At 47.5% G+C, this 11,132-nt stretch overlaps 1 protein-coding gene across 2 annotated transcripts in view; it reads left to right on the top strand.

The window, feature by feature from the left end:
* Nucleotides 1-956: 956 nt before the first annotated feature.
* Nucleotides 957-11,132, top strand: part of ZNF460 (zinc finger protein 460) — a 29,168-nt gene continuing 18,992 nt past the window's right edge. Inside the window, exons 1-2 of one of the 2 annotated variants that reach the window (XM_039466290.2) lie at nucleotides 957-1,132; nucleotides 4,850-4,976. In XM_039466290.2, the coding sequence (XP_039322224.2) occupies nucleotides 4,943-4,976 (34 nt within the window). In that variant the 5' untranslated portion in view covers nucleotides 957-1,132; nucleotides 4,850-4,942. Of the gene's footprint in view, nucleotides 1,133-1,457; nucleotides 1,842-4,849; nucleotides 4,977-11,132 lie in introns of those variants that run through there. The other variant, XM_003944019.4, reaches the window with a different exon arrangement.

Raw genomic sequence — 11,132 nt, 5'->3', positions numbered from 1 at the left:
CACGAATTTAGCCAAAAATATGTCTCCAGAAGTGGACCCCATCTCCATTCCTTGACTATTGTCTTTCCTTTTCTTTTCTTTTTTTTTTTGAGATGAAGTCTTGCTCTGTTGCCCAGGCTAGAGTGCAGTGGCACAATCTCATCAGCTCACTGCAACCTCCGCCTCCCGGGTTCAAGCAATTGTCTGCCTCAGCCTCCTGAGTACCTAGGATTACAGGCGTGTGCCACCATGCCCAGCTAATTTTTGTATTTTTAGTAGAGACAGGGTTTCACCATCTTGGCCAGGCTGGTCTCGAACTCGTGACCTCAAGTGATCTGCCCGCCTCAGCCTCCCAAAGTGTTGAAATTACAGGCGTGAGCCACTGTGCCGAGCCTTCTTTGACTGTTTTCAACCTCAAAATTAACTCTATTGGGGAGTACTTTCTGCACACCTTGTTTCATAACCATATATACCCTCAAACCACTGAAAGCTGGACTTTATTCTCTTATTTTCATGGTCACAAAAAGAAAAAAAAGTTATTGACGGGGACTACTATGACTTTGCATAATATAGCTATCTTTGCATAATCCAGCATTGTTAAAAATTCCTAACACGACTTTATTGGTCTCTTGTCTTCCATCAGGTAATGCTGGGTTGGGCAGGGGTTCACCTCTTTCCCGCCACTTAACCATCTACGCTCATTTTTTTCGTAGCCTCACCCAATATCGTGACTTGAAGTAACAGTTTACGGTAACAACTCCCAAATTCCTATGGCCACGCTCCAGCCCTACGCTGAATCATAGGCTGTGTAGATGGCACTACGCTTTGTGGTCTTACAGACGTTCCAAGCTGATCACACTCGACATGGCAGTCCTGGGCTTCCCTTCAAGCCTGCTGCACTGGCAGCCGCCCCACCGCAGGGTACGGGAAGTCCACACGTGGCGAACGCGGAGCGCATTACATCACTCGGAAGTCCCTGCGGACAAAGGAGGCCCGCGAGAGGGCGGGCTGTCTTTTCCAGCAGGTTGGGGCACACTGTCAGGCGTCCTCCTCTGGGTGGCTATTTTAACTGCTCATTTATCCTTTCCTTCTATGAAAAGATCCCGAAAAGAGGCAAAGTGAGCGAGAAGGCGCGGGCCCAGCCCACAGCAGGGTAAGCACCTTTGTTTGGGATCCGAAATCAGGGGCGAAACCCCCGTCTCCTAACCTCGATTTTCCTGAGCTAGAAGGGACCTGTCGACCCTCCGACTTGTGCCCACAGTAAAGCGGCGGCCCAAAGACGACGTGGGGGGTCTTTGTGCGCACTTGCGTGGAGTCGGATGGGCTGGGTGAGTTTCCACACCCAGTGGTTGTAAAGAAAAACTGCATTACCCAGAAGGCACCGCCCCTCGCGTCAGCCGCGGACTCCGGGCCAATGACGGCCCAGGACAGGAGCGTTTTTCTGCGGGTGATGCGGAGGCGGGACTTCCGTTTCTTCGCGTGACGTCATCTCCCCGAGCCGGATTGGCCCCGAAACAGTGCGGGGCCTGGAGCGCTGGGTGGGCGCGTTCAGCGGCCTTAGCGGCCGAGGGTGGAGAAGCGGTTACGCCCCTTCCCCGCGTCTTGGCGGGAGCTTGACGCCCCGCTTCTTCCCTAACGGGGTGTCCCACCGGCGCCCGCCGGGGCCTAGGCCTCCGTAGCCGCCTTCCGTCTCCTCAGCTCCGACGCTGCGCCCTGGGCCTTGTGCGCATTTTTTTTCGGGGAAACTGAGGCTCGGAGTGCGAAAGTCAGCCGAGGTAGACCCGCCCAGGACGGACCAGGGCTGTGGTCGGCTGATCCGCGGCATTCTTGGGATGGCGGCGGCGTGGATGGCTCCGACGCAGGTGAGTGGAGGCTTCGGCCTTGCTGCTGCGCTGCTATTTCTGGAGGTCCCGTGGGCAGGCTGGAAGCCACGACAGCCACGGGATTCTTCTTTGTCGCCATCGCATATTTGAGAGAAGCGGCTGCGGCTTGTCATTTTCTTCATTCGCAGTCCCGCAGCAGCGTTGGCCTCCGATAGGTGTTCAGTCCGTGATTGAAAGAGGATTGTTGGTTCCTTTACGGATCTCATCGCGCTTCCCCTAAATCCAGCCTTCCCTGCTGCCTGCCGGCCCCTACGCCATCCACCTGGCCAAGCACCCCTGGCCTTGTCTCTTTGCGTTTTTTTCTGGTCCTTTGCTCTTCAGAGCCACCAGCCTGACGGTGCAGAGTCCTCTTCCCCTTCCCAGCCTTTCTCCTTGGACTTCTTTTTACCTCGAACACCGCCCCTGTAACTTTTCAGGGCCTCCCTCTCACACCTTCCGGCCTCTGTCCCGATGTCACATATTTGGAGGTGCCTGTCTTGGAAATTCCGGCTAAAGTGGCGCCTTATGCCCTTGCCCAGAGTCGGGCATTTTTGTATTGAGAATCTGATGGTATGAAAGAAGCTTGTGGATTTGAGTTTGTCCAGGATGTAATGGGAGCAAAAAATAATTACGAGGAATGATAGTAACTGACTCTCATTGAGCCCTTGCTGTGGGCTGATCGGTCGGGATTAGTTAACCCTCAACTCGGTTAATCCTGAATTTTTATTTATTTATTTGTTTTTCTTTTTTGAGACAAGATTCTTGCTCTGTCGCTGAGGCTGGAGTGCAGTGGCACAACCTCGGCTCACTGCAGCTTCTGCCTTCTGGGTTCAAGCGATTCTCCTGCCTCAGCCTCTCGAGTAGCTGGCACTACAGGCACCCGCCACCAAATCCAGCAAATTTTTTTTTTTTTTTTTTTTTTTTTTAGATGGAGTCTGGCTCTTGTTGCCTTTGCAGGCTGGAAGAGTTCCTTGGAGTTCCTTGCTCCTAGAATATTCTGGCCTCAGGGATACCGGCTAGTAGGACTCAGGTAGAAAAATAAGTGAACGCTCATTGTGAATTCTCCCTGGAAGCAGGGCCAGGCCCTAACCTGCTCAGGCGGTGGCAGGTGGCACCACCTCAGGTGACTCTTGGGTGAAGTGAGTGATGATGACTGTACTTCTCTGCCCTTGTCTGTGGGAGTGGCTGAAGTGGATACATGGATTTGAAATGCTTCTCATCCTCATTAACTGTATTAACTTTGCTAATGGAGAAATGTCAGGTTACATGATTAGAATATAGACCAGAGGGCCCTGGGCTCAAATCCTGCCTCTGTTGATAAGACATGTGACTTTGGGCTGGCATGGTGGCTTACACTTATAATCCCTGAACTTTGGGAGGCCGAGGTGGGTAGACTGCTTGAGCCCAGGAATTCAAGACCAGCTTGTGCAAAATGGGGAAACCCTGCCTCTAAAAAAAAAATACAAAAAATTAGCTTGGTGTGGTGTCATGTGCCTTTAGTCCCAGCTGTACAGGAGGCTGAGGTGGGAGGATCACTAGACCCCAGGAGGTTGGGGCTACAGTGAGCCAAGACCGTCCCAGTAAACTCCAACCTGGGTGACAGAGTAAAACCATTGGAAAAAAAAGAAAAAAGATAAAAAGACATGACTTTGGATAGACCGGTAGAACTTCTAGGCCCCTCAGGTCTCTGAGTGTGACATGGAGATGATGATAGTAAACTGAGGGGCTGTGGCCCTTTGCCTCAGTGTTGTGTTGTTGTTTTCTTTTTTCTTTTCTTCTTTTACAGTTTTTCTTTAGTTCTTTTGACTACTCTTTTTTTTTTTTTTTTTTTTGAGACAGAGTCTCACTCTGTTGTCCAGGCTGGAGTACAGTGGCACAGTCTTGGCTCACTGCAACCTCCACCTCCTGTGTTCAAGTAATTCTCCTGTCTCAGCCTCCCTAGTAGCTAAGATTACAAGCTCATGCCACCACACCTGGCTAATTTTTGCATTTTTAGTAGAGACGGACTCTTAACTCTGTTAGCCTGGCTGGTCTCGAACTCCTGACCTCAGGTGATCCGCCTCCCTCAGCCTCCCAAGATGCTGGGATTACAGGCATGAGCCATCATTCTTGGCCTTGACTGTTCTTTGTTTTTTTTTTTTGTTTTTTTTTTGAGACAGAGTCTCACTCTGTTTCCCAAGCAGAAGTGCAGTGGTGCAGTCTCAGCTCACTGCAACCTCCGCCTCCCAGGTTCAATCGATTCTCCTGCCTCAGCCTTCTGAGTAGCTGGGATTACAGGGACCACCATGCCCGGCTAATTTTTGTATTTTTAGTAGAGATGGAGTTTCGCCGTGTTGGTCCAGCTGGTTTCAACCTCCTGAACTTGTGATCCACCCACCTCAGCCTCCTAAAGTGATGGGATTACAGGCATGAGCCACTGCACCCAGCTGACTATTCTTGATGCAGTGGGAAACACTGTTATATTGACCTGGAAATTGAGGCTCAGAGAAATGAAATGAATTCCCCAAGGTCACATAGCAGGCACATGTTGATTTCAGGAATTTGGTTTTAAACCTAAGGAGTCTGGCTCCTGAGCTGGGGACTTTCAGTCACTTTACCGTGGCATGTAAAGCTGTCTTCATAAGGCAGGCACAAGGGAGGATGGGTAAGACTCAGATGCTGTTCCCGTTATTGTTGCTGGTGTTGTTTTTACTATTATTCTTTCCAATTCCTCTGATATGTCATAGCACTTACTGTCTGTGCCTCTCAGTCCACTTGGGATTGTCCTAACCTTATTTCTATGTTAAGTGCTTCCTTCGTAGGAGCCTTCTGTCTCCTCTGCACTTCTGTAATCCTTGCAAGGCAGTGTCCATGTTCCCCTTGACCCTGGCACAGATCTTGGCCCTTTGGAAGTGCTTGGTGATTGGGTCTTTGATTTTCTGTGCATCTTTTGCAGTGCTGGAGTGGCAGGTTCTAACCCTATTCCACAGTTCCAAAGGAAATATTACTGCGTTTGTTTGACTTTTCAGGAGTCTGTGACCTTCGAGGATGTGGCTGTGACATTCACCCAGGAGGAGTGGGGGCAGTTGGATGTGACCCAGAGGGCCTTGTACGTGGAGGTGATGCTGGAGACCTGTGGGCTTCTGGTTGCACTGGGTAAGGCCTGTCCTCTCCTGTCCTTTCCTCTCCTGCATAAGGGGCACCTGAAAATAGCTTCATTTTAGCCTCATTAATCTTCATTCTGGCTCCAGGCCTGGCTGGTGGAGTAGGTCAGGTCATGGGAGCCACTCCTGTTTCTCTTTCCCAAAGTTTCACTCTTTTTTTTTTTGAGATTGAGTTTCAGTCTTGTTGCCTAGGTTAGAGTGCAATGGCACGATCTCGGCTCACTGCAACCTCCATCTTCCAAGTTCGAGTGATTCTACTGCCTCAGCCTCGTGAGTAGCTGGGATTACAGGCGTGTACCACCACACCCAGCTAGTTTTGTATTTTTAGTAGAGGCAGGGTTTCTCAATGTTGATCAGGCTGGTCTTGAACTCCTGACCTCAAGTGATCTGCCTGCCTTGGCCTCCCAAAGTGCTGGGATTACAGGCATGAGCCATCACACCCAGCCTAATGTTTTTGACTCACCTGATTCTTCCTGATCTTTGTGTCTTTCTTAGGAAGGGTTGGCTAAGAAATATAGTTTGCTTTTGGTCATAGCCAAAGGAGAGGGATGTGTTATTAGAAAATGGGGATATTTTGCAGAACCCAAAGGCAAGATTTTTAGCCAGGCTCCTTGCGGAACTTATACTGCATTTGGAAGGAAGCGTGATTGTGCCCTGCCTTCTGGGTGTCTTGTGCTGGCTTCCCTCTATGGGTCTGCTCCTGTCACTGTCTTTTCATAGTGGCTTTTTCATAATAGCTAAGCTATTCTGTGGAACGAAGTGACCATCCAGTTCTTGTTCTCTGAGGTTCACACATTCCTTGGCACTACCCCTTCCTGCATATTTTTGTTGTTTCTCTGTTGACATTCTTCTCACTTAATTCTCCCAGCATCCCCATCCTCAGTAAGGATAGGGTCATTGCAGTGAGCACCTCAGAAGCTTAATTGATTCAGTTTAATAGATATACCTTCTTTGTAAGATGCTGTTTGTTGCATTCCTTTCTTGGTAAAAGTTCTTTCTTTTGTGAAGTGTTGATTTTGATGTTTGTGCAAATGTCTGTATGTGGCCAAAGCGCTGTTTGGAGTTCTCTCCCAGTTCTTTTTTTCAGTGGTTCATGAAATGTCAAAGTGTGGCGTCACCACGTCTACCCCTCATTCTGGTGCTCTCTTCCCTTAGGATTGGGTTCTTCTACTCATGTCTCCTGTTCTTCTTTATAGCCTACTTGTTTTGAGGCTCCTGGCACCACACAGGGGTGTTCTCCATTTCCTCTGAGCATAGCACTTGGGAAACCAGGGTCTGATGCCTCAGAGTCCAGTCCTAGCTCTACTCCTTATGAGCTGTGTGTTCCCTGCGCAAGGTACTGAACTTCTCTGTGCCTTAATTTTCTTTTCAGAATTTTTGTTTCTTTATACCCATGCCAGTGCAGAGAAGTGCCTCAGTTTTCTCATGGTTGCTTGCTTTCCTGCACCTTGCAGTTACTGTATTTTTAGAAGTTGAATGTTTGTGGCAACCCTGTATTGAGCAAGTCTGTCTGACACCATTTTTCCAACACCGTGTGCTCACTTTTTGCCTGTGTCGCATTTTGGTAATTCTTGCAGTATTTCAAACGTTTTCATTAATATTGTATTTATTGTGGTGATCTGTGATCAGTGGTCTTTGATATTACTATTGTAATTGCTGTGGGGAACCATGAACTGAACCATATTAAAAGAGCTTTATCAACAAATGTTTTGTTTGTTCTCACTTCTCCACTTATTGGCCATTCCTCTCTCTCCTTGGGCCTCTGTATTCTCTGAAATATAACAGTAATTCAGTTAAGTAAATTAATAACCCTACAATGCAAGCCAGATGCCTCTACTCCCAGCTACTCAGGAGGCTGAGATGAGAGGATTGCTTGAGGCCAGGAGTTCAAGACCAGCCTGGGCATCATAATAAGACCCCATCTCTATTTTTTTTTTTTTTTGAGATGGAGTTTCGTTCTTGTTACCCAGGCTGGAGTGCAATGGCGCGATCTCGGCTCACCGCAACCTCCGCCTCCTGGGCTCAGGCAATTCTCCTGCCTCAGCCTCCTGAGTAGCTGGGATTACAGGCACGCGCCACTATGCCCAGCTAATTTTTTGTATTTTTAGTAGAGACGGGGTTTCACCATGTTGACCAGGATGGTCTCAATCTCTTGACCTCGTGATCCACCCGCCTCGGCCTTCCAAAGTGCTGGGATTATAGGCGTGAGCCACCGTGCCCGGCCAAGACCCCATCTCTTTTACTTTTTGAATTAGCTGTAACTTATATGCTATGTAGTACAAAAATCTTAAGAAGTCCACACACTGAGGCCGAGCACAGTGGCTCACGCCTATAATCTCAGCACTTTGGGAGGCCAAGGTGGGCAGATCACCTGAGGTCAGGAGTTTGGACCAGCCTGGCCAACATGGCGAAACCCTGTCTCTATTAAAAATATAAAAATAGGCCGGGCGTGGTTGCTCGCGGTGAGCCGAGATCGCGCCATTGCACTCCAGCCTGAGTAACAAGAGCGAAACTCCGTCTCAAAAATAAAATAAAATAAAATAAAATAAAATAAATAAATAGAAATAAAAATCTAAAAATTAGCTGGATGTGGTGGCAGGCGCCTGTAATCCCAGCTATTCAGCAGGCTGAGGTAGGACAATTGCTTGAACCTGGGAGGTAGAGGTTGCAGTGAGCCAGGATCACACCACTATACTCTGGCCTGGATGACAGAGCGAGGCCCCATCATAAAAAAACCAAACAAAACATCATTCCCTTTTATTCTTTGAGTCCATGTGATAGGTTTCTGTGTATCACAGCACAGAAACTGTTGTAAGGTCACTACTTTTATTCCTAATTTTCAAATACAACAGTTACCATAAGGATAACTGATGATGGCCCACAATTTACCAGTCTCTTATGTAGTGTCTAGCACTGTGCCAAGTGCTTTATAGAAATTCCTGGCTGGGCGTGGTGGCTCAAGCCTGTCATCCCAGCACTTTGGGAGGTCGAGGCGGGCGGATCACCAGGTTAAGAGATCGAGACCATCCTGGCCAACATTGTGAAACCCCATCTCTACTAAAAATACAAAAATTAGGTTGTGGTGAGTCGAGATCGTGCCATTGCACTCCAGACTGGGTAATGAGCGAAACTCCCGTCTCAAAAAAAAAAAAAAAAAAGAATACAGAAATTAGCTGGGCGTGGTGGTGTGCTCCTGTGGTCCCAGCTACTCGGGAGGCTGAGGCAGAAGAATTGCTTGAACCCGGGAGGCGGAGGTTGCAGTGAGCTGAGATTTTGCTACTGCACTCCAGCCTGGCGCCTGGCGACAGAGTGAGACTCTGTCTCTAAATAAATAAATAAATAAATAAGAAATTCCCTCTGCTTTTTTTTTTTTTTTTTTTTTTTTTTTTTTTGAGACAAAGTCTCACTCTGTCACCCAGGCTGGAGTGCAGTGGCATGATTTTGGCTCACTGCAACCTCCGCCTACCGGGTTCAAGCGATTTCATGCCTCAGCCTCCTAAGTAGCTGAGACTACAGATGTCTGCCATGATGCCCGGCTAAGTTTTTCTGCTTTAGTAGAGATGGGGTTTCACCATGTTGGCCAGGCTGGTCTCAAACTCCTGACTGCAGGTGATCCACTCGCCTCGGCCTCCCAAAGTGCTGGGATTACAGGCATGAGCCACCACACCCAGCCAGGAATTTCCCCCTTTTTTAAGAGACAGAGTCTTGTTCTGTTGTCAAGGCTGAAGTGCAGTGGCACCAGCATAGCCCACTGTAGCCTTAAACTCCTGGGCTCAAGCAATTCTCCTGCAGAGTAACTGGGACTACAGGCTCACACTACAATGTCTGACTAATTTATTAATTTTTTTATAAAGACAGGATATTGCTATATTGCCCAGGCTGGTCTTGAACTCTGGGCCTCAAGCAATTCTTTGGCCTTAGCCTCCAAAAGTAAGGGGATTACAGGCATGAGCCACCATGCCCAGTCAATAATTTTCCTATTTAACCCTCATCAGAGCCTATGAGACAGAATCTGAGAGTTTCTGTTTTTCAGATGAGGAAATGGAGACAAGGGTCAGCTAAATCGTTTCTCTTCTGTACCAGCTGACTTGGTACAGGCAAGATTTGAACTGAGATGTTCTGACTCCAGAGCTACAGTCTTAACCTCCCTTCACTATGAACTCATGATTCAGCACAGAGTTTTCATATTTTGTGCTTGCACGTCTGACCCTCTTAGATTCTCTTTCCCTGTTCTCAGTGGACTTTGGTTTTCTTCTTACTCTGATATTCGCTTTTAAGTTGGCTTCATCAGTTATCTCATAGCCCATCCTTTTTACTCTTAAATACTCTTCAAGGCTAATCTACACATTGTTTTTATTTATTTTTGTTTTTATTTTGTTTTATTTTTTGAGACAGTCTTGCAGTGTTGGCTGGGCTGGAGTGCAATGGTGCAGTCTGGGCTCACTGCAACCTCTGCCTCATGGAGTTCACACAATTCTCCTGCCTCAGCCTCCTGAGTAGCTGGGATTACAGGTGCACACCACAACACCCGGCTAATTTTTTGTATTTTTAGTAGAGAAAATAATAAAGGGGTTTCACTATGTTGGCTAGACTGGTCTCAAACTCCTGACCTCGTGATCCACCTGCCTCGGCCTCCCAAAATGCTAGGATTACAGGTGTGGACCACCGTGCCTGGCCTATTTTTATTTATTATTATTACTATTTTTTTTAAGAGGTGAGGTCTGGCTATGTTGCCCAGGCTGGTCTTGATCTCCTAGCCTCAACTCATCCTCCCAGTAGCCAGGATTACAGGCAGGAACCTATCAGATTATGTCTTTTTCTAGTGTTTTCAGGTTATTGTTTTTCAGGGCTGTATTTAATTTCTGGATCAATTTTGAGAGAGTTGATAACTTTATATTATTAATTTCTTCATTCAAGTAGATGTTTATTGTCTTGAAATAAAGTTTCACAATTTTCTTTTTCAAGATCCCCTTGCTTGTTAGCCTTTTCACCTATCTTTCACCCTGACACAGTGGATTCTATATGTCTACCAGGAATCTGTTCTCCCTCTGTCCTAGGAGCTCTGTCCTGGGAGTAGCTATGGCTGTCACTAGCTGTCCCTCAGGCAGAATCTTGAGCATCAACTTCCTCTCTGCCCCTTCCTGTCTCTGAATCCTGACCAACTTTAACTTCTCATGGGCTGCCTCCTCTCACTTCAGTTCCCTGGATTCTCTGAAACTGTGTTTTTATATATGCTATGTCCTAAGGCTACTGTGACCTTCCCCATTTCTCTATATGGCAACCTCACCTCTCCATGAGACATAAGCTCATGAAGCATCCTGTCTGGGAAGCCTCCTTACCTCTTCCTGTCCCTACCCTATCTAGGCTACATTAAGTGCCCCTTCCCTGGCCTCTTGTAGCATCTTGACATCTTGCTTTGAGCAAGCTCACCATACAGTGTCATCATTATGATATTCACCTAGTCTGTCTTGACTGTGAGTGGGGATCTCTATTCTAGACACTCTGTTCTCTGCTTGAGCCTCTACCTCTGGGCTTCTCTTTAAAAATTTCAAGAGTTGGCTAAGCATGGTGACTCATGCCTGTAATCCCAGCACTTTGGAGGCAGAAGTGGGTGGATTGCTTGAGGCCAGGAATTCGAGACTTGACAACATGGTGAAACCCCATCTCTTTTAAAAAAAAAAAAAATTGGCCAGGTGTGGTGACTCACACCTATAATTCCAGCATGTTGGAATTCCTGGGTGGGCAGATCACCTGAGGTCAGATGTTCCAAACCAGTCTGGCCAATATGATGAGACCCCATCTCTACTGAAAATACAAAACAATTAGCCTGGCATGGTAATGCACACCTGTAATCCCAGCTACTTGGGAAGCTGATTCAGGAGAATCGTATGAACCCAAGAGGCAGAAGTTGCAGTGAGCTGACATCACGTGACTGCACTCCAGCCTAGGCAACAGAGTGAGGCTCCATCTCAGAAAAAAAGAAAAAAAAAAAAAAAAAAAAAAAGCCAGGCATGGTGGCATATGCCTGTAGTCCTAGCTACGTTGGAAGCTGAGGTGGGCAGATCACCTGGGATCCACCCACCTCAGCCTCCCAAACCAAAGTGCTGGGATTACAGGTGTAAGCCACCACTCCTGAGCTTTTTTTTTG

This window comes from Saimiri boliviensis, chromosome 14, assembly GCF_048565385.1.
Source record: "Saimiri boliviensis isolate mSaiBol1 chromosome 14, mSaiBol1.pri, whole genome shotgun sequence".
Taxonomy (NCBI): Eukaryota; Metazoa; Chordata; class Mammalia; order Primates; family Cebidae; genus Saimiri; species Saimiri boliviensis.
The sequence above is the reverse complement of the archived record's forward strand: the minus strand, read 5'-3'. Positions and strand labels throughout refer to the sequence as shown.